Source organism: Elgaria multicarinata, chromosome 23, assembly GCF_023053635.1.
Source record: "Elgaria multicarinata webbii isolate HBS135686 ecotype San Diego chromosome 23, rElgMul1.1.pri, whole genome shotgun sequence".
NCBI classification, from domain to species: Eukaryota; Metazoa; Chordata; class Lepidosauria; order Squamata; family Anguidae; genus Elgaria; species Elgaria multicarinata.
Window position 1 is genome coordinate 7856722 of NC_086193.1, and position 22837 is coordinate 7879558.

At 46.5% G+C, this 22837-nt stretch overlaps 1 protein-coding gene across 2 annotated transcripts in view; it reads right to left on the minus strand.

Annotated features, from left to right (window-relative positions):
* Positions 1-1410: 1410 nt before the first annotated feature.
* PTBP1 (polypyrimidine tract binding protein 1) overlaps positions 1411-22837 on the minus strand; it is a 43324-nt gene continuing 21897 nt past the window's right edge. For both annotated transcript variants that reach the window (XM_063147253.1, XM_063147254.1), the window contains 9 exons: positions 21023-21133; positions 19930-20104; positions 16581-16658; positions 14530-14678; positions 10582-10615; positions 9993-10085; positions 7421-7637; positions 5776-5853; positions 1411-4906 (listed from right to left, as the gene is read on the minus strand). In XM_063147253.1, coding sequence (XP_063003323.1) covers positions 4774-4906; positions 5776-5853; positions 7421-7637; positions 9993-10085; positions 10582-10615; positions 14530-14678; positions 16581-16658; positions 19930-20104; positions 21023-21133 — 1068 coding nt within the window. In that variant the 3' untranslated portion in view covers positions 1411-4773. The remainder of the gene's footprint in view (positions 4907-5775; positions 5854-7420; positions 7638-9992; positions 10086-10581; positions 10616-14529; positions 14679-16580; positions 16659-19929; positions 20105-21022; positions 21134-22837) is intronic.

The following is a 22837-nucleotide window of genomic DNA, read 5'->3' on the forward strand; positions in this document are numbered from 1 at the left end:
GGAGGTTAACATTAAATTGGAAACTCCTTCTGCACTCCAGTGCAACTCTCCTGGATACACAGGAAGAGTCCAGTGTCTTCACTAAAATATCAGTGATTATGCTGCAAGTGCAGCCACACTTCTCAATTGCTTTGCAATGTTCCCCCTTTACCACATTTATATGATTACATATATAAATATCATGTGCAAGGTATTTATTGGATGAAGTCGTTGCACTGGAATGTAGAAGGAAATGTAAGTTTTATTGCAGCTTTTCAAAAGCAGCTTCACACATAACATCTACTTCACAAGGATACAAGGCAGCACAAAACAACAGAGGTTTTAAATGTTCACCTGCTCATCCCCTAAATCACACACGTTTTTTAAAAGTTTCAAAATTGCTTGGAATGTTGGTTCGTTTTCAGATTTCTAGTTTTTTACCCGAGTAGAGAACAGGGTAGACCTCAGGGGGACTTGATGATTGATAGATACTTTGATATGCTGTCAATTCAAATTTATTCTGTTCAATACTCTTCACACAGAAATGTGAAGATACACTAGAAACCTGCAGTCACATTTCAACGCCATGTAATGGTGATCACCTAACCCTTTTTGCTGCTGGATGGGACGTCAGAGGTGTCCCCTCACAGCCAACATAGCCCCTCTTTCTCTCCCTTCACCCCCCCCCCCAAATTCACTTCCCACTTGCTGTGTTCAACATCCTGACACCACTTCCTCCCCCCAGAACCCACTGCCCACAAAGTGTGCTCATGGAGAGGAGTGCAGTAATGGGGGGGGGTGTGTGCGTGTGCTGGGCATTCACAACAGCCCCCAGCCCCCACCCACCCTGGAGCAGGTCTACTGGTACAAGCGTGAATGCTTCACAAAGGCAGGCAAGCTGCAGACCTCGCAGGTGCATACACATCTCTAAAAACAGAATCGCTACAGGAGGAGTTGTGAGCCTGGCTGGAAGATGTGTTATTCCAGATTAGGCTAGACGCAGTATGCCTCAGCTGCTATTTCTAAGGGGGCATTTTAATGTGCTCAGGAGTAGTCTTTTCTTCCATGTTCCTCAGGGGCAGCTGTGTTCGTCAGCGGTCTTGTCCCACCCCACCTTCCACTGTAGGACTTAAATGGGCTGCAGCCAGGCCTCCTTCCTGACTATTTGGCCCAGCTCCCTTCCCCCTCTGGCCCTCCTGCCCCATCACTGAAATGCAGCAAAGAGCTTCTTTGAAATTTAATTCACCCCCAGGGGCTCGAAGAGGCTTAACACCCCTGGGCTACAGCATGAAAGCAATCCCCACCAGCCCCAGGGAAGTACGGGAGAAAGAAGTTACGTAAAATGGGAGGCAGCTGGAATTACATTAGGAGGAAGGGGAATTAAGCAAAAACAAAAACAGCACAATAATAAAAGGTAGGAAAAAACGGAAGCAAAGAATACAGAAGACATTTATTGAAAGCCAAAATAAAAAGAAGTACAGACAGGCCGTCAACTGCTTTCTACAATCCAAACAAGTAAATAACTAAACACTACAGAAAAAGGTACGACGTTTCGTTATAAAATAGTTTTAATCTCAATTTTTTTTTTTTGCATTACATTTTCTTAGCCAGGCAATGGAATTTCTGGTGTGTTTGGTAACCTCCCACTCCCAACCCCAATACTGAACCTGTAATAGCTGGTTATCAAAATATACAATACATCTGTTTTGCCGTAAAAACTTGGGTTCTGCCACCCCCTCATGTCTTACAACAGGTATAAAAAATTATAAATATTTACACCTTTTTTTTCTCATTACTCACATTTACATGAAAAAAAAACCCCACAGGATCAAAAGGAAAGAAGATGAAACCCCCTCTCCCCCGTTAATTGCGATATGTCTGTGTGCATCTTGAAAAACACACACCAAAAACACACAGAAATAACAGAAGTCTTCATGGTTTGCTGACAGATTGTGTGTATTAAAAAGGCCAGCAAGGAGAGGTTATGTTCCAAAGAGCCTCTAAGAGAGGCCTGTCAAACATTTAAAAGTTAAAACTTAAGACCATTCTAAACAAGGTTCCGTTAGGATTTAAAGTGTTACTGCTGGGTGCCGCTGGTGGTCTCCTTTTGCAGAACATGCCCCCCCTCAACCCAGAAGGGACTTCAGATCTTGTTATTGGGGGGTGTGGGGGGGAGCACAATGAACTGTACTACACCAAATGTAAGGCAATAAGCTAGCAGTTCTGTAGGAACTCCGGACTCCCTTCAAAACCTCCATGCCATCACTGTGGGGCAAGTTCAGAGAGCGGAACTAGGCATGCCTGAACAATTTCCCAATTCCTCAAAGCTTCTCTAAACCTCTCCCTCTCAAGGGAGAGGGCATAGCAGCCACCTTGGCTTACTAGCAGGTCACTGTAGGAATAAGAAGGGTGTTTCTCTAGTCTCCTACCTGTGCTAAGTGATCCAACAGCAACGCTAGCTGCTGAACTAAAAGCTACGCTCACAGGGCCAAGGGACACTTCAATCCAGCAACCCTAATTTTCTCCAAGGAAACTGCATAGGTGACACTATGAGTGCCCTGGAGTAGCAGGCCACTTGCATGGGGACACAGCTGGTGCCTGTTTTTACCAGTGATAGCAGAGGCTCAGAAGAGAGGCCACACCAGCTGGCCCTGTACAAGTGACTGGATCACACTGGTTCAGCCACACTAGAACCAACCGATTGTGTGAAGCGGTCTTTGTGCAGAGTCTCTTCAAAATAACAGTAAAGCAAGATTCTTTGTAGGTACTGCTGTTTTGCTTTCTGGGGAGGCATCATTTGAGCCAAGGAGAACAGCTGTCAGGGAGCTCCACCCTGTTTTACACTGGCAACCCAAACAGAACCTTCACTCAAGACATCACACACTCCTCCAGCATAGATTGCGTCCCCGTAATATTGGGGAGAAATTTGAAAGAAAAGAAAAAAAGGAAAAGGAAAAGATTTAAGACTTTTCTGAAACCCTCCGTGACAAAAAGAAGTCAACAGCTCCTGTGAAACAGCAGGGAACACAGTGACTTGAGAGACAACATCACATACATTGAAAAAAACTTTGGTCCACAATTTGAAGAAGTAACCCTGATATTAAGTACAAGATTCTGGTTATCTTAAAGTCTCACATGAGTTAGAGGGAAATGTAAGGCAACATTGGAATATAAAGAAGGCAGATCAGTCGGGAAAAGCAGGAGGCCATGAAGGAATGGCATTTCAGGTATTGTTCAGAAAATAAATGGTAACTTGTAATTCTTTAAATAATATAGTTAAGTTTGGATTGTTAAAGTAATATGACCATTTAAATTGGGTCCCTTCCTCCTTTTGAAGTGACTCGTGTTTGCTACTTTAAGTACTTTTTCAAAGTATAACATTAATTTTAAGCCATGACCTCATCTTGATCAACTAAATTCCTGTGCTAGTTTTCCAGCATTCAAACAAAAATACAAGAGTACAGGATACAAGGGTAATAGAACAGCAAGTTTAGATATATTTATACCATCTTATCTCTAAAAAAGTTATGCTATTGCCTTTTGTACACACACACATATATATATGTATGTATATGTGAACCCATTAGAATATTTGGTCAACTGGAAATATTGCTAGGCAGACGGCATGTAAAAATATATATATAATAAAAAGGGATTAAAACAAGAAGCTGAAGCTATGAGTATGAGAGAAGCTAGTGTTAAGGATGAAATCAGGAGGGGAGATATAAATGCATCTTAAAACCAATATTTAAGTGTGAGCCCAAAATCGGTAATCTGAACATAGGTCCACCAAACTTTGACACTTCTGTACACATTTACACTTGGGCTTCAGTTTCCACCGTTTGGGACCACTTACTTAAAATTTACTGTTGACAGCACAATATTGATGAATGGGATGAGGATTGCCCCCACACCTGAATCAATCTGATGAATTCGAATGCACTATTGGCCAGATCGTTTTAATCAACCCCCATGGGGGGAGGGGAATATTACTGACCAGGGAAGCTTAGATGATGATTTGCATGTGAAGACTTGTTTAGGCAGCGATGTTAAGAATGCTTATTGAGACAAAGTTACCCCCCACCCCACCCCCTGTGCAATGTGAACACTGACAACTCTTCATCCAACTTTCCCAATGACTGCTGTTCCTCCCACTCTTAGTGAAAAAAAAAACTTCTAAGGCACCAGAGGATATTGGATGCAAGGCTTCAGGAGAAGGCAACTACCCCTCCCAAAAAGGCATCTGCATTTGGGAGGATTCATTAAAAGGATTCACAATGCTGAAGCAAACTGCACAGCTTGGGGGATCTCTTCCAAAGCTCTAAGAAAAAGGCATCACTGTGAAACTGATACGTTTTCTGGGATTGGAGGGCCCCCGTTTTGTTTTTATAAAGGGGGGGGGGGAAGGTAAGGGAGACTCCCAGCAAGGCTTCCAACCAAGAATGTAAACTTTTAAGCTTAAGATTCTTTTCCTGGTCAAAGATGGTTATCCCACTCACTGCAAGAAAATATTATAGTAATGTGAATTAAGATTTAATTATTATTTTTAAAAAACCCAGTAAACTGTTTTCCTCCTTAAAAAAATAAAATCTGTTGTCTTTTAAGGTCACTTCAGCTGCATTCTCTCTCTCTTTTTTAAAGTGGCTTCTTTTTTGTTTCTGGAATGATGGAAGTTGTCCCACCCTACATCGATGTCCAGCCCTTGAAGTAGAGGCAAGACCGAATTTGTTAAGAAGAGTGGTGGCGGGTTGTTTTTCAGTCAGGTCCATTCTGCTGTGTGCTTTTCCGAAGCACTTAAATGGTGGACTTTGAAAAGGACACACGCAAGTGGTGATTCTCACCGAGGTCATGGTTATGGAGGTCAATGAGTGACTGAATGGCTTCTTCCACGGACCCCATCTGGATGAGAGCCATCTTGCGGTCTCTCCTGCCAAAGACAACAACCACTTAGTTAGATCAGAGAAGAAGAGGATCACACACGCTTATGTACTGGGCATGAAGTGAGTTTATTAATGGAACCAGAGAATAGAACGCCGACGCCGCCTATCAGAGACAGAAGGCTTTTTAAAGTCTTGCTTTTATAATGCGTAAACATGTTAAGTCAAACTGACTCTCCAGGGGGATCTCTCTATTAAACAAACAATCCCAATTCTTAATACCCCATAACCACAGGGATACCACAGATCTGGGAACCTGTTGAATAAGTTATGTAGGTCACTGTGCTGTGATTCCTTCCCTCTTAGGTTGAGATAGCCAGGCAATTGAGTGCACTGAATTAACACCAAGAGGGGGAAAAACCAAGGGGGTTTAAATTTGTACTCAAAGAGGGAAAACCCAATTGCCTGGAATTCTATAAATCTGAATGACGTCATTTTACACAAGGTTGGTATCTAGAAACCGGGTATCAATCCCAAATATGGAGGCTGGTACAAGTTACTCCAACATATCAGGAAGTAATCTTTAAAGGGATAGGGCTCTCACGCGCAAGAGCCTCCTTCAAGGGAACCATCCCCATCCCAAATCTTCTCTCATGGCCTGTTCAGACGACACACTAAGCCATGGTTGGGCTGCTAACCCTTTTGCAGCAAATGGTTAGTGAGCATGTTTAAACCACTGTTAGGTAGCCACCATGGTTCAGAATGGTTCACGTGGCAGCTAAATCATGGTTCACACGACATGGCAATCCAGCAACGTTTAGCTCAAAACGCTTAACCACGTGGTTCAGCGTGTCGTCTGAACAGGGTCATTACCGAACAGGGAGCTCTTTCATAAAAGGCCAACTGACACCAGACTTACTGGAAGAATTTGAAGCCTTTCACCATCCCACCATTACTTGAGAACAGCAGCTTGAGGTCATCTTCTATTATTGAAGGCCTGGGGGAGAAGGAATTGTGGTTAGGCTTTAACAGTAGAATGGTATTCAGGAGTCCTTCCTATACATCCCACAGGCAATATGTGGGCGTCTCCTTGCTTCTGGCCACCTGAAATCGGAACTGACTCAATACAATGCTATTTCAGCGTCTGCCTTCTCCGTGACTTCTCTACCTCAATTCTTTTCTGGCGTTTGCAACCTGATCCTATGTCCACAGGAACTTTAGCCACCATAATGGGGGTTGTTTGTGCTGCCAACTGCTTAAGCAACGCCTTACATCTGTGCAGCACTTCAAGCAGGCTCTCTTGCCAGAAGTGCCCATCATCTCTCCCCGCCCATCCCAGGACAGGCAGGGCTGCTCCAAGAGCCTTTTGGCTCAAGGGGAGCCTCTGTTCTATCAAGGGATGCATTTCCTTTGAGGCTATTGGCCGAGGGCCACATGCTGGCCGAGGACAAGACCAAAGCCAGTGATGTGTGGAGCTAGAGGCAGAAGTGGCCAGGGCCCCTGCTTCTGACTGTGTCCAGCTGCTGCCAGGACAGGAACAGATCACTCTTTACACAGGCCTGAATGGATAGCTTCCAGAAGGCTTCTAAAATTTGGCCAACGGCCACATGTGTCCACTCCTGGCCCAAAGGGGAAGATAGGGTGATCTGAAGCCCCCTGCTTCCTGCTCAAAAAAACCCTCCACGTGGCTTAGCTGAGAGGAACAAGGCCTGGACTTCTGCACCATTGCCGGGTCAGGATTGAGTCTGGTGGGGTCTGGGACTCACAGACTGCGCCTGCCCCAAGCACAGCAGAGCAGAAAGGGGTGTGCTTTTCAATCGCCACCTATTTGGGCAGGGAATCTCAGCTGTGAGACACAAAAAATTCTGAAGTCAATGGAAAAATGAACAGCCAAAGTCTCACCTTCTGCAGAAAAGACCACAGGGATTTTAAGGCTCGGCCACCTATGACCCCGACCCTTTGAAATCTAGCCATAAAATGGTCACATAAGAAGCTGCTAATTAAAACTTAATTCAAGATCGTTGGCAACAACTGCCCCAACTTTTGTAAACCACGAGGGAGCTTTTGTAAACCACCCAGAGAGCTTTGGCTATGGGGTGGTATATAAATGTAATAAATAAACAAGCAAACTTGGTGCCCTCCAGTTGTTTTGGACTACAACTTCCAGCAAGCCTGACCGCTGGTCATGCTGATGGGCACCAGGTTAGGGAAGGATGGTTTACACAATCTACCAATGGCTCCCCGGGTCTTTCCCAGCCATGTATGGAAATGCCGAGGATTGGACCTGGGACCTTTTGCGTGCAAAGTGTCCCACGAAAAGCAAGAGGAAGCAAGTCAATAATCAGACGTTCTATGTTCACAAGGCTTGAAGCACTGGGACTAAAGATATTCTACGAGGGTTACAAGAGAACTGCTAAGGGTGTCTTGGTCGAGAGGCTCTGAGATTTGAGGATGAGCAAGTAGTTGGAATTCCTGAGACGCACGTGCTTGTGCTTCTGGGGTGTGGGTGTGTTGTGCTCCTGGCCAGACGCCCACACCCAGGCTGCCGAATTCAGACCACTTACGGAATATTGGAGAGGTGAAGGGTGGCAGAAGGGGGAAAGATATTCTGGAAGTTCTTGGAGCCCGGCTTCTTGAAGCGATGGAGGGGAGAGTTGCCATAATCCTTGGTCAGCCCTTGGTCTTCCTGCCCTTCACGGGGCAACTGCACGGTCTGGTGTTTCGACAGAGTGATACGGATGGGCTTCCCATGCAGTTTCTGACCGTTTAGGTGGCTCATGGCTGCCGAGAGTGAAGAGGAAGAAAAAACATATATTGGTTCAGGGCGCAGAGCACTCTCAGCCATGCCATACAAACAAGTGTCCACATATTGCTTCAAATTTATTACTTCAAATACCAGCCCTTTCAGAAGATGAGCTTCGCTGGCACAACTGTTAGTAGGGCACGAAGATGCAGCGCCTTAAAAGCCCTAATTCAGAAATCCTGGCTTCAGAATTTTTTTTTTTTAATTTAAGGATTTTTATGCCGCCATTCAGCCAAAAAAGGCTCTCACGGCGGCTTACAAAAGTATTTCTTGACAGTCCCTGTCCACAGGCTTACAATCTAAAAGACATGACACAAAAGGAAAGGGGATTGGGAGGGAGGAGGAGGAGGAGGGGGGAAAGGAAAGGAAATTCAGGCACTACAATCTTAGTTGCAAAGTTCAGCAGTTATAGTTGACAGCAGGAGGGAGGGGGCTCTGAGCTGGAGCTGGACCCAGGCACAGTGGAGAGGGGCCTGGCTGCTGCTTCCTCCCTCACTGGTGGCCTCTGCAGAGACTGTTGGTAGCAGGAGGGAGGGGGCTCTCAGCTGGAGCTGGACCCAGGCACGGTGGAGAGGTGCCTGGCTGCTGCTTCCTCCCTCACTGGTGGCCTCTGCAGAGACCTTTGGTAGCAGGAGGGAGGGGGCTCTCAGCTGGAGCTGGACTCAGGCACGGTGGAGAGGTGCCTGGCTGCTGCTTCCTCATACTAGCTCAGATCAAAGCCTGGTAGGATCCCTTGACCTTGGGATCCCCGTGGACTTGTAAGCCTGGTTTAGGCTTGAGGACTGCCTATGTGGCGGGAGGAGGTTACCACACGATCAATTCCTCTCTCCCAGACACACTCCGTAAAGAACGAAGTGGTGGACAGGAAGAGATGCAGCAGAGGAGAGCAAGGCAAACTGGGCCACACCCACGAGGGCCATCGAACCCACCTGCTCTGTGAGGAAGAGAAGGTGGAGACACAAGGGCCATCCCTTGGAGGTCTGCGGTGGATGGTGAGCAGGCCTTGACAGCAGATCCATCTGCTCTGAGGATGGAAGCATTGCTGCCATCTTGCAACTAAGAACGAGTGCTTGTGTTTGTTCTCCTCCTAATCCTTTTTCCTTTCGTGTTGTGTCTTTGAAATTGTAAGCATGAGGGCTGGGACTGTATTTACCGAGCCTTGTAAGACTTTTGGCTGAAGAGTGGGGTCAAAATGCTTTAAGTAAGAATAAAGAAAAATCAAGGTTTCTCAGGAATGAGAAATCAAGCCTACAAAATAAAGTAATAAAAACTATCCAGCTTGCCTTTAAGGCAGTCTGGAAAGAGAAGTACCCAACCTAAGATGTGGCATTGTCCAGAGCACTTGCGCCCTTTGCCGATTGAAACTGATCAACGAAGTGGAATAATTTGGAGCTCGCTCTTCCTAGCTTTAAGTTGGATCATAGGGCAGGGTGGCGTCAAGAAAGAGAGGGAGGAGCAGATGGGAGAACTCCCTCAACCCACTTCCCATTTCCAATTTAAGAATACGGTCTCCTAAAAAAAAAAAGCTGCATCCAACACTGGTTTGTGACCAGCACTAGGAGCAGCTATTGGTTTCATATCAATACTAATCCATAACAAAATAATAATGCACACAATACCAGAGCTGAATAAAACACTGTAAATAAAACAATTTATATCAATAAAAACTGACAGCTGCTTATTGCCACAGATCAAGTCTACAGTCAATTGCATAAAGGTGAGGAATGTCCCTGCGTTTTAGCTGCAGCTAATGCAGACGCCCTTGGTGATGTGTTTTGAGTTTGCCGGTGAGACAGTTCTCTGAAAACTCGACCCTGTGTTGAGTCAGCTCTCTCCGTGCTTTGAACTCGGAGGAAGAGGCAAAGCTCAGTAGCACAGCGCATGTGTTGCCCACGGAAAGTCTTCAACCCCTGGCATCCCCAGATGGGGCTGGGAAATGCCCTTCTTTGTCTGAACATAAGAGCCCTGATGCTGGATCAGACCAAGAGTCCATCTAGTCCAGCACTCTGTTTGCACAGTGGCCAAACAGCCATCGGCCAGGGATGAACGAGCAGGACATGGTGCAACAGCACCCTCCCGCCCATGTTCCCCAGCAACTGGTGCACACAGGTCTACTGCTTCGAATACAACCATCAGGACTAGTAGCCATGGATAGCCTTCGCCTCCAGGGACACTGGAGACAAGTATGAGCTGAATGGACCAAAGAGCCAGACTTGATGCGAAGCGGCTTCTTAAGTTAATCTTATGCTGCCCAGAATCCTCCCTCTAAATCACACAGTCATTCCACGGAGGGTTTTAAAAAAAAAAGAATAGGAAGAAAAGCATGTGCTTACCCAGCTGGGCTTGATTGCCGTCTGCCATTTGAACCAAGGCATTCTCCTTCTTATTGAACAAGATTTTTACTCTTTGCACATCACCATATACCCCTTGGGGGAAGCGAGGGAAGGAAGGGAAAAAAAGGGAAGTCTTCAGGACAAAACCCGGTTATCACTTATCCCGAATTTATTCAAGAAATAGTCAACCCCCAGATTGCTCTCACTCCACTTAAGTTGGTTTATTCTGCTCAGGATAAAATTTTGATCAGCAACAGAATAAGTGGAACAATCCTTAGGAGTTAAAAAAATACACTGGGGCTCACCCAATGAAAATGCCAGCTGCCACCAGTGGAACAGAGATGGGTAATTTCACATGCTATCTGTTCCTGACCTACCCAACAGACATGCAAAGCAATCAAATCCATGCATAACTGATGTATAAGAAAAAAACAAAACACAAAACTAAAATAGCAAAGTTACGTAAATAAAGCATTCAACCAAACCACAAATGCCCGCCCCACCCCGCTCCCACAGCCACACTTCTTTCCCCCAAAGTAAAATCTCAAAATGAAAAAAGGTAATAAAAAAAGTGTGAATGATAACATACCGAAAAGAATAAAGAGGCATTGGGGTGTAACTCTCTTTAGAGAACAGCAGAGCAAGGGCAGCGGAGGGACAGGGAAGAGGTAAGGAATCGGAGGGGAGAGCGAAGGTTGCGCAAATCGTCGACAACGAAGGAAAGGTAGAGTCCCCGCAGGAAATGGCGAAATTGGTTGATGGATGATGAAGTTTTCAAGATGGTTAATATTGAAGGGCAAGTCGGTTTCCGAAGAGCAGGAAGGTTTGGTTTTGTTTGTTTGTTTTGAGGGGGGCATTTATATATATGTATATATATTTGTTTCAAGCAACAACAGGAAGCAGAAGTACCGTGCAGTCAGTTGGCAAAGAAATTCCGGATCAGGGAGAAAGGGAGAAAAAAAATATATTGAGGGATGGGGTGGAGAGAAAAGAAAAAAAGTAGCAAAAACATAGGTCAGTAAATACATAAAAGAAATATGTAGTGTTCCATCAGTAAAGATTTATAGATTTCTAAAACGTACAACACTTTGTTTTACAGAAAAACTAGTTAATAGATGTGTTTTTTTTAACCTAGTGGAACACAACAATAAAAGAGGAGCACTTTACTTAAGTAAGGTATATCTAAGAGAGAGAGGCAGTATTGCAACAGAGTTACTTAAGGGCATGGTGGCAAACTCCAAATTTTGACCGTAACAGTGTCAAGAGATCAAGGCAGAGGCCCAGGCAAAAAGCCACGAGGGGAAAATGGTGAAGGACACAAGTTAGTCTCCGGTACAGAAGCTTCTCACCCTGCCCCACCTTCAGGCAACGGTGAAGAGCTCTTGAAATAGATGAAGAATTGGGAGAAGTCACTGGTTGAGCAATCCTTTCAATGCCCAGTTTCTCAAACCGCAATTCCAGACCCTCCCTCCAAAATCCAAGGATTTTGAGTCTCTTCAGCTGGGACTGACAAAATTAAGCCAGCTTTAAAATAGTTTCTATGGAACTATAACAGCTCCATAGAAGTAAAGAAGGGTTTTAAGGGTGGCTATCCTTCGGGTAAATAAAATTTGCAAAAGCCGGGACAAGCTGCTTTGGACCCAGGCCAATTTGCAGCATCCATTGGGGGGGGGGTCATTATTCACCTGGAGAAGGCTGGCCAAGATGCTTGGGTGGAAAGTGTAGAGTGTCTGTTGTGCCAGAAGCAGCGCCTCAGGTGCTAAGCAAGGCACCGCCTTCTGACTCAGCAGGCCCTTCATGAAGCAACGGGATGTCACAAAGACCAAGTCTGAAGCAGCAGCATGTCCACTGCGAGCAGCAAGGGAGGTCTCTGACTCCGTGAGTGCCTGCATACTGGGGGAGGGGAATCTGTGGCCCTTCAGGTGGACTGAAACTCCCTTCATTTCTGGCCATGCTGACCAGGGGACCGAAGGACACCCATTAAAAACCGCCTCTGGTCCCCTCTTATTTGTATTGACTGGGAAGGAGTGACTTCAGTCCAGAAACAATGGCACGAGGCGTCTCCAAGTGGGACTTGCCCATTCCCTAGTCATGGCTCAGTCTATCTCACACTTTGAGAGCCATAGCATTCGGAAATCGTTGCTGAAAGGGCTATCGTGGCAATCAGAGTAGCTAGGATTCCATAGGGTTAATTTGTTCAATATGGATCCAAAGCCAAGGCTAGGAGGACACTTGACAACCGGACTTCTTTCTCCTTTGTTTGCAAACAGGTTAGTCTGTTTGCCAAGCAGAGAAACTCCCAACAGACAAGACGTAAAAAAAGAATCCATGTGATACTATGAGCCTCAGCCACAATTGTTCACTCATCACCTGTCATTTTACAGTTTTCAATGTTGTTGGTTCCTGAGAGGAGGGGAGGAGGAGGAGGAGGAGAGTCCCTCTGGAGAATACTGCCTCTTCAACTGTATGCATAGATTAAGTTTCTATAACACTGATTATACGAGCAATGAAAAAATAAAAGTTGGAGTCGTTAGTTCAGCTTCACTATAGATATCACAGTTTCTAGCCCAAAAGAGAAGCTGGATGGATGAGCAAGTAAAAAAACACACAAACGAGGCATGAAATCAGCTGCTCAGCAATCCACACTAGGAACTAACCACTGGGTAAAAACTTTGGAATGGTTGGCTGGCCCATCTCTTAAGTCAAAAATAGTTGTGGCTGACTTAAAAGCGCTGTTGAATTTGCACCTTTCAATCACGCACAAATCTGAGACGGGAGGCGAGGAGTTTAACAATAGAGCCAACCACTTTTATGTTAATGCCTTTTTCTTTCTCCAAGCGGATGCAGCACTGTGCGCTTCGGTGTGCATGAGCTTCGTAAACATTCTCCCCCCCCCCCCCCGTTCCTCCAGCCACCACCTCTTTTCAGCGGACTTCAGTTTTAACACTATTCAATTGCTGTTCTTTCTACAAGACATATTTGAGGAAGCGAAGAGCACGTATTCCCCAAAATATGCAGGGCAGAGATTATACCCAACCTGTCCCATAGCATCCAAGCCCAGGGTGATTTCCCTTAACTATGTCCTCCCCTTCCATGTTTTTGCTGACCATTTACTCCGTACATTGACTGTGCATGGTATTGAACGTTTGTTCTGTAGGTTACCCCAATTAACCGTTTGCTTTAAGAAGCCGGGTTGCTGCTTAATAGGCACTAGAACCCTGAACCTTGCTGAGGTCTTTATTTGGGAAGAGGTTCAACGATGCAATGCACTGGGGTGCTGTATATGGCAACCTTTGAACTCCTGGAGCTACCCCAGCCCCCCTCTATCAAGTCAGGAGAGCAGCCCCAAAATCAGCCCACCCCATGCCTGTGTTTTCCTGGTGCAGGGGGAAGAGGGGTGACTGGTTGCCAGGGTCCTAATAATCCGCTAGATTCAAGGCCACACTGGGAGCAAGTGAGTATTGCTGGCAAAACCTCATGTCCTGAAGAGAACAGTTATAGTGGACAGAAAAGGGAATAGCAAAACAGATTAAAATTTGTTAATTTCCTATTAAGTTTAAAACTGATAGCGGTCTCTCATCCATGCCTCTGCTTTGGAGCTTCTGACACAACTAAGTAAGTGGAAATTCAGCTTCTGGGCACAGCTTGCCGGTTTGAGGCACCAGGGCTCAAGCAATGTACACGATCCATTGTAGCGAGAAGCCTAAATGCAGTTTATGCCTTGCACAAAGGATGTGTACTTCCACAGAAACCCACTTCAAAGATAAAGTGGGTCTTCTTGAATTGCATCCATTACACAGAAGACGCCAGGCTTCGATTTTTAACATGCCTTGAGAGTCTGTGGTAAGGCAGCCAAATGTTTCACTCAAAAAGTGGAGAACAAGGTTAAACGGGACTGAAAATGTAAAATTATTTAGAAGTCAAAGAGCAGAAATAAGGCACACAACAACTTCAAAGAATTTGGTAAAGGGGAATGTATCAATGCATGGCAAAGGAAATATATACTTGCAAAAGGTAAAATGAAGCTAAGCTGGCAGGGGAGGGGAAGATTGAGACACCCATGAAGAGGACAGAACCAACACTGTCAACTCCAACTGAAGTACTTAAAAGTTACCACATGCCAAAGGAGAAACTATGGGATTTTTGCTATGGCGAGGAAATACCCAAGTAGAGACAAAACTGTAGGGGTGAAAGTGAGGCAGGAGATTTCACAATGAAGACATTTTGGAATTTCACTTTTTTTTGAGTGAGAGCAGACCAGTAACACCTTTGGCTTATAACCAAGGAAGGAGCAACGGTTTTAAGGCTTTCATCACCCACAGCCCTTATATTAGCCACTTAGAATTAGGTTAGGCTGCTGGACTTTCTCATTTTAGACCTTCCCTTTCAAGAAAGAGGAAAGGCTCAGCATTGTGATGCTACAGCACAAGATCCTTTTGAAAAGTGATTCAGAGAAGTGAGATTGGAAAGTAACTAGAAGGAAGCAAAAATACGAGATAAGTTGGACAGAAGAGATTACAACAAGGCTTCCACTAACCTCAGGGTTCAAATTGCTAACCAGCAGAACGGAGTTCCCTGCCCCGGTAAGGCCAGGAATACCCATCCGTCCTGCGGCAGCGGCGGCTGCTGCTGCTGATGGGATAGCCAAAGGAGCAAGCGCTCCGTGTACATTTGGAACTGAGAGGCCTGGAAAAATTAAAGAATATTAACCAGTGACCAAGACTGCAGCACATTCTCTGCTATGGTGTGCAGCGGAGGTGAGCAACTCTGACCCGTGTGTTTCTTAAAGGGAGTACACTTCGGTGCCCCATTCTCCCTTGCACAAGCACTCAAAAACCAGACAGCTGGATCACTAATGGGCTCCACTATCTCCAGAGCTGGTATTGCTCATTACTCTGCTCTCAGCTTTTGATGGACACAATAGACATGGGGGGGGGGGGGAAGGATCCATTTTGCTCTCCTTGGGTGCAGGGCAAATCAGACATCTGGTTTTAAGCAAGTTCTGCCAACTTGTACATGTTTAAGTAAATCCACCACAGAGGGGGGAAGCAGGACAGGGGGATGACACACAAAGCAGTGCATTCGTAAGGTATTTTCACCAATGCATGCCAGAAGTGCCTCATTCTTTGATCATGCACAACATACCAAACCACAATTGTGCACATTCCAGCAATTTGCGAGGGATCTCATCCCAATGCAGGCAGCTAGACACAAGACTTATTTTAATGCCCTTATTTTGGTGCTGCTATTTGCATACTCGCTTGAAACACAAACATGTGAAGAGCACACAACTTTCTCCTCTTGTACACCACAGCACACACATCCACGGATGCTGCACGGGAGAGGCACAACTGGTTTTGCCACATTTCTATGGCATACACAGGAGGAAGAAACAGGTGCATGTTTCAAGCATGATCAGTACATGGGCCTGTCAGGGGGAACCCTTTGGATTGTTGTGTGCAGCAAGCTCTAAAAATACAGAATCCATCCAGAGTCACTCTAAGGCAGCCTCCTAGCTGGTACCCTCCAGCTGTGTTGATCCATCATCCCCAGCCAGGAGTTCAACACAGCTGAAGGCTACCAGGTTGGGAAAGGGTGCTATTGGGAGATTGGGCAATTCTGCACTACAGACATTTTCACCCAATGCTGCCGCTGTGTTAAGAATTCCTGAAGCAGCAGCAACCACAGGACTATCAAGTTCCAGGAACTCTTATTCCCCTCTCCCCAACTGATAGATCTGTATAATGCTTTAGCCAAAGCGTAGTTTTTCCTCAGCCAGAATTAGTTGTTGCTCCAACCTAGTCATGAGGCTGAGCTCTGTTGAGTAGTGGCTTTAGGATCTTAAACAGGAGGCAGGGGGGGAAGCCTTGCAGCCAACCCCAGGCCCTTAAGAAGTAGCTAAAGTACTAAAAACATCATAGGGGGGAGGGAACAGAGCCCAATGAGGACAGAGCACGCTCAGTGCGGTGCTCAGTCTCTGTTGAGGGGGGAGAGAAAGGAGGGGGCATGGAATGGACAGTCCTGGAGGGGGCATGGTATTAGTTTCCAGGCTGTTCCTGCCTGCTTTCCTCAGGTTATGCTCCCAAGAACAGAGGTCCACCTAAGCAACTAAAGCCAAATTCATTCAAAAGTACTGTTTAGAAGGGGGGAAAAAACCCCCAAAACCAAGGGTATTTAAGAAAGGCACGATATGAGACAATGCCAATCCCTGGTATCTCAGTATTCTGGCCCTAATTTGTCTGAGACATGGAAGATAAAGTGTGAGTAAGTAATGTAACAAGGTCTGAGGACAGGGGAACTAGGCTGAGGCACGGCACTCAAGGGGGCTTTGGGCACAGGAAACGCCCACTTCTGAAAATAAGACTTACATGGCGGGGCAGGATCTTCACAGGACACGTAATCCCAAGACTTTGGGATTGTGCTACAGGACTCCTTAAATGTTCTCCTTTCAGATTGTTGTCCCTGATCGGTTGCTTACACTTTGGGAGCCCAAACAACCAAAGGGAGGGGGGGGGACGTGGCTAACATTTGTGCAGCAAAACCACAAGCAGTGTTTGGAAAGGTAACTGGAGTTTGAAAAAACAGTACCTGCAGCTTGAGGAATTGCAAAAGCAGGAGGGAAGCCAGCCCCTGCGTAAGGAGAGGCAGAAATGATCCCGGGAGCACCTACAACGAGAGCAAAGAGACCGGTTACTCAGTTCACGGGGACAAGAGAAGCTCCATCATCTGCAATTAAGGTAGCCCATACTTCAGAAGCAACCCTTCCCAAGTAGGGCTTACCTTTCTAACAAAGCAGCTCCACTGAACACCTGGCTGGTGGGTATCACTTCTCTTCCCCTCCCCTGCCAACAAGACTGTGAAGGCATCTCTTAACTTAAAGGTGGCATAATCCCACCCAAGTGCCTTGTGCCTCTAAACTACTCCACTGAGGCCCTATTCCAAGTGCCTTCTTTAACAGAAGAGAGCCTTGCAATGACAAAGGAGAGGACTCCCTCTGCGGTGGCATCCTGGGCTTTGGAACACCTTCCCTCAAGAGGCATCCCTGGTGCTTAATTTGCATCTTTTCAGCAGCAGGTTCAGACATATCTTTTACCCAGCCATTTTAATTTCTGTAACCTCAGCTGCCTTTGTACTTGAAATGTATTTTTTTAAATTGTAGATTACCCTGGAATCTCGTGAGATAAAGGGTGGCGTGGGAATGTTTCAAATAAACAAATGCACCCGCTTCTAATGGATAAAGAACAGTCCTGGCTGGATCAGAACAACGGTCTATCTAGTCCAGGAGAGGGCTACTTGTGGTCCTCCAAATGTCTCGGCCTAACAACTCTCACCATTGGCTATGCTGGCTAGGGCTGATGGGAATTGTAGCCCAAAACATCTAGAAGGTTACCAGTTTGCACACCACTGATCTAGTTTGACACCTTGTTTACCACAGTGGCTGGCCAGCTGTCTCCAGGAAACCCACAAGCAGCGCATGAAGGCAACAGCCTGGTCCTACTGTTCACCCCCACCCCATAGATTGGGTATTCAAATGTGGCTGGCCTTCGAAGTTGGATGATTAGTAGTCACCTACAGACTTCTGCTGCTGCTCCACCAGAAGTTTGTCTAGTCTCCCTCTAAAGCAGGGGGAACCAAATCTCTTTCAGCCAGAAGACCAGAATTCCATTTCGGGGAAGCTCTTGGGGGTTGCATTGTAGTGGTAGGTGGGGCCAAACTACCAAAAGCTTCAACATATAGCAGCTTAAAGCTCTTCATGAAAGCAGCTGAGCCTATATTTCAACTTTTTGATGATAGGGGAGAAAGTGCACCAAAACCAGGGAACGATTGATGGAACAGGGTGTCGGCACGACCATCTGGCAAACCCCGAAGTCTATGGGCCTGTGGTTCAATATCCCTGCTCCAAAGCTATCCAAGCTGGTGGCCAACAACAAATTCTTCTGACTGGATGGTGGGTGTTCAACCTGTTCTGGATGGGGTTGCACTCCCCCTGAAGGAGCAGGTTTGTAGTTGGGGGTTCTCCTAGAACCATCTCTGCCACTTAAGGCTCAGGTGGCCTCAGTGGCACGGAGTGCCTTCTACCAACTCCGGTTGGTGGCCCAGCTACGCCCCTATCTCGACAGGGATAACCTAGCTTCAGTCGTCCATACTCTGGTAACCTCCAAATTAGATCACAGCAACCTAATAAGGGGCAGCCTTTGAAGACAGTTCGGAAACTGCAGCTTGTGCAAAATGCAGCAGCCCGATTGATAACTGGAACAAGGAGGTTTGACCATATAACACCGATTCTGGCCCGCTTGCATTGGTTGCCTATATGTTTCTGAGCCCAATTCAAGGTGCTGGTCTTAACCTATAAAGCCCTATATGGCTTGGGACCACAATACCTGACGGAACGCCTCTCCCGACATGAACCTACCCGTACACTGCGCTCAACATCTAAGGTCCTCCTCCAAGGGAAGCTCGGAGGATGGCAACAAGGGAGAGGGCCTTTTCGGTGGTGGCCCCCGCAACTGTGGAATGATCTTCCCGATGAGGCTCGCCTGGCGCCAACATTGTTATCTTTTCGGCGCCAGGTCAAGACTTTTCTCTTCTCCCAGGCATTTTAACAGCATTTAACAGCATGTTTCTAACGGACCCCAGAACTGTTGTTTTTAAATGGATACAGTTGTTTTTATATTGTTGTTTTTATGTTTTTGGTTTTAAATTTTGTACATTTTTAAATGTTCAGTGTATTTAACTTTTGTAAACCTCCAAGAGAGCTTTGGATATGGGGCGGTACATAAACGTAATAAATAAATAAATAAATAAATAAATCTTGTGGCAGTGAATTGCCCACGTCCCATGTTGAAGAACTTTGCTGCCACTAATTAGCAGCATGATTTGGGCGGCTGCTTCACGGCTGATCTGCACCATCGTGCCGGACCCAAGCACACTGGCCCAGAGGAATGACACTACGCTGCCTCATCCTGGAGGACTCCTGCCTTCCACAGAGGAGGAGATAAAACTTTGCTGCCTGCTGGAACGAGATTGGCCATGGCTGCAGTGTGGTAGCCAACCACTTGAAGCAAGAAATCATTTCAGTGATCCTGCAGACACAGCCTAGGAGAAAGCCTCATCAAAAGGCTGCTGCTAATTAATTTTTTTAAACAGTTACAGTGCAGGTTACCCTAAAGGGATCCAAGAGAAGGATAGGCAGCTATCCTGGATATGAAACCACCACATATCCTTGCTAGGCTGCACACATTTGTGGTACTTTTAAAATTGTGGAATAAGCTCCTGTGGACTACAGCCTGCTTCAGGAAACGCTTCTGCCACACCAAATCTGTTTACTCTTCAGATACCCCCTCTTGAACCTGCCACTTGAAAGTCAACTCTCCAGTTTCTTTCCTGCCCTCGATTCCCTCAACTATGCTGCCCCAAACGCCTGGCCCTTTGAGAACCCTGAGAACACCAACACGGAAGTATCCAGAACTGAATAGGAAAAGGTCTGCTAGCGTTGACTTGTATTGTTCTGATCAGCTTTCTGGTTTCGGAATTTGCGTTTTGCGTGAATTGTATTCCTAGCTACCGCAGAAGCGCACATAGTGCTGGCAGTTAGTGCCGTTGGAGCAACAGGGGATGCTTCCCGCAAACACGCTCCACCTCACAAAACAAGCAGAACGTGGAAAGGAGGCTTGTAGCAATACTAGTGCTTCACATACGTGGCATCGACAAGCCCTTACAGCCACTCTGTAAGACAGGCCAATATTCCAGGCCGAGAGTGGCTTGCCCAAGGCCAGCCAATGAGCACACAGCTAATGGAAGATTCTAATTTTCGTGAACCGCCCAGGGAGCTTCGGCTATTGGGCGGTATAGAAATGCAATAATAAATAAATAAAACGGACTCTTGCTGACTCACAGCACAGGGTCCTAAGCCCCGCCCCGTCACGCAGCCCCTTACCAAAAGCAGCTGCCATGGTCTGGTCGAGGGAAGGCTGACTGTCTCCAGAAGGCAGGTCTGGCCGAGTGTAATCTCTGCTCTTGTCATTGTTGTATTTCACATTGAGACTTGTCAGCTTGGAGAAGTCAATGCGGAGCGTGCAGCAGGCGTTGTAGATGTTCTGCCCGTCAAGAGACTGCAAGGGAACCAAAGCAGAGGACTCATCACATCCGAGTCAACAAGGGCACTTCACGGAAAGATTTCTAGACACTCAAGGGGTGTCCAGGGGGCATTCTCGAGAACACGGTTTTAAAGGACTGTCCAAAGAGTGGCATGCAACGACTTGGAGGCTCTGTCAGACCGGCTGAGTATTCAATTCTTGCATCCTTGAGAGTTACACCGAGTGCCAAGAGCTATTTGTACCACACTGAAAACAGTGTTTCAGTATATCCCCAATCCCCTACAGGGAGTGCTCCTCTTTAGTCATCTCTGGAGGCACGAGGGCAGTTTCAGGAGAAAGATAAAAGGGCCTCTTTTTCATCTCCACCTCAAGGTCTTTCCCTGCTGTGTTATACGGTACTGGAGGGCTGCCAGGCCAACCTAAGAATAGCTACGTTGCTGCATTTTGGAGGGTGGGAAAAAGAAAAACATGCCCCTGCTTCCTGAAATATGAAAGAGGAGCACCGTGTGTGTGTGTGTGTGTGTGTGTGTGTGTGTGTGTGTGTGTATATGTGTATGTGTGTGTGTGTGTTTGATGACGGTGACTATAACCTCATTGCATGCATCCCCCTTCCCAGTAGTTACTAGGAGCTGCTAGGAACTGGAACTCTTTTCTTTTTAACTGGTGTCTTATTTTATGTCGGAACCATAGACCGAATTGATAAGGCTTGCATATTCTCTCTGACTTCTGCTTCCTAAAGTCCACAGATTTCCACTTTGAGACCAAACAGTATCTGAGATTATGCTTGATACACCTAGGTTAACACTTGTCCCCTCGCGCCCCCCCCTTGCCCGATTCTCATGTCTTCATCTACATAACTGCTTCTTGTAATATGCTTCCACTGGGCTCTGAAGGCAAATCAGAATGGAAGGGATAAAGGCAAAGGGAACTCACCAACTTGGCATGCTGGGCACTCATAGGGTCTGCATATTGCAAGAGCGCCTGGAACTGGTTGTTCTTGGTGAAGGTGATTATTTTCAGCACTGTGCCAAACTTGGAGAAAATCTGCGCACACACAAAACAAGTTGAGAAAGTCGTACAGAGCCATTCTGGATGCAGTGCCCTCCTGGAGCATTTTCTGCCACACACAGAGGCAGTGGAAGGGCATCGTCACATCCACACGGCACCAAAACAAAGGTCTCAACCCAGGACGGCACCACTGCAACTCCTGCCTGAAAGGAGAGTCTGAAAGTGCCACTAGAGACTGCAGCTACTGACCAATCTGTTAGTTAGAAGGAAGAATTCTACACAATGAAGCTTCTCCCAAGACGCACGTGGCAGATCGCTTTCCCTGAAATTCCACAAGGCACTAGCCTGAACTGAGCCTGGCAACTCTAGATGGCGCCAGAGAAAACATGAAAAGGAGCCTACGGATATTCCTGCTTCTCCTTCTCGGTGGGAACTGTCCCCACCCCACCACTTCCCTCAGTGCTGATCTGAACAGCTGACTCCTGGGCCCAGCTGGTTCAGAGTCCCGTTCTTGTAGCAAGAGCTCAAGTGCGGAAACTGCTGGAGGCTTTTATGAATTCTGAAGGTGTTGTTTTAAAGAGTTGCCTGCTGTTAAGCAAGTTACAGAAGCAAAGGAGCAGATTCCTCCCGTCTAGCCCTTTGACATTCCCTGGGAAGGGCTGAAGGACAAAGTCCATCTTTGTACAAGGAGTTAATGTGTCTAAAACAGCATAAACCCCAGCTAGAACAGCACCTTTAATCCCATGTTTTGACTCTTGTTCGCACTGCTAGTGATAGTGATCGGTATTTATGAGCACCCCGCACCCTCTCCTCTGGGTTCCCCTCTGCCCCACCCCGCAGAGACATTACCAGAGAATGCTCACACTCCACTCCTTGTTCTGATAAGGACTACAGCTATCTGGAAAGCTTAGTTAGTAAAGATTTCATGCTCACGCGGGAGTATAGACCTCTACACAGGTACCAGCACCCTATAGGCCAAGGAACAACTGTCACAAGGGCCCCCGAATTACATTTAAAGTAAGTAGACTGGGCCTCTGAACAGGAAAGGCTCTCTCATCCCTGGCCTAAAACCACATTTAACTAATAAGAGCCAGTTTAGTGCAGTGCCCGGGTGCAGAACCTCTTTCAGCTCAAGAGCTAATTCCCACTTTGGAGAAGCAGTTGGGGGCTGCATTCCAGTGGGGAGTGGGACTAAAGGCCAAAGGGACAGGTCAAAGGCAGACGAGGTGCAGCCAATACATCAATTGTATCAGCACACTGTAGCTTAATGCACTTACAGTCAGTAAATAATCCTTAGGAGAGGCATTTCAACCTTTCAGAATTGGGGGGGGGAAGAATTGCAGAACAGCTGAGAACCCCCCCCCCCAAAAGGGGATGGGGCCAGGGGAAAGGGGCATGGGGTTCTGAAGAACTCAGGGGCCAGTTTGAAACACCAGGAGGGCTGGTTTTGGCCCCCCAAGCCTGAGGTTCTCCACCCCTGGTGCAGTGGCAGTGTTGGGGCTGACTGCAGAGACCCAAATCCAAAATACAGAAGCTCAACAGATGATCTGGGACCAATAGAAATCTAGCCTACTTCACAAGGTTGTGGTGAAGATAAAAGCATGTCACTAGATTGACCACCTTGGGCTTCTTTGAGGAAAGGAATGACATCTTGAAGGTGGTGCTGTAACGATGCAAGTATAAGTTTGCCTCTGATCTGAGTCAACTGTACCTAAGGAGAAAGTACTGAGGGGGTCAATC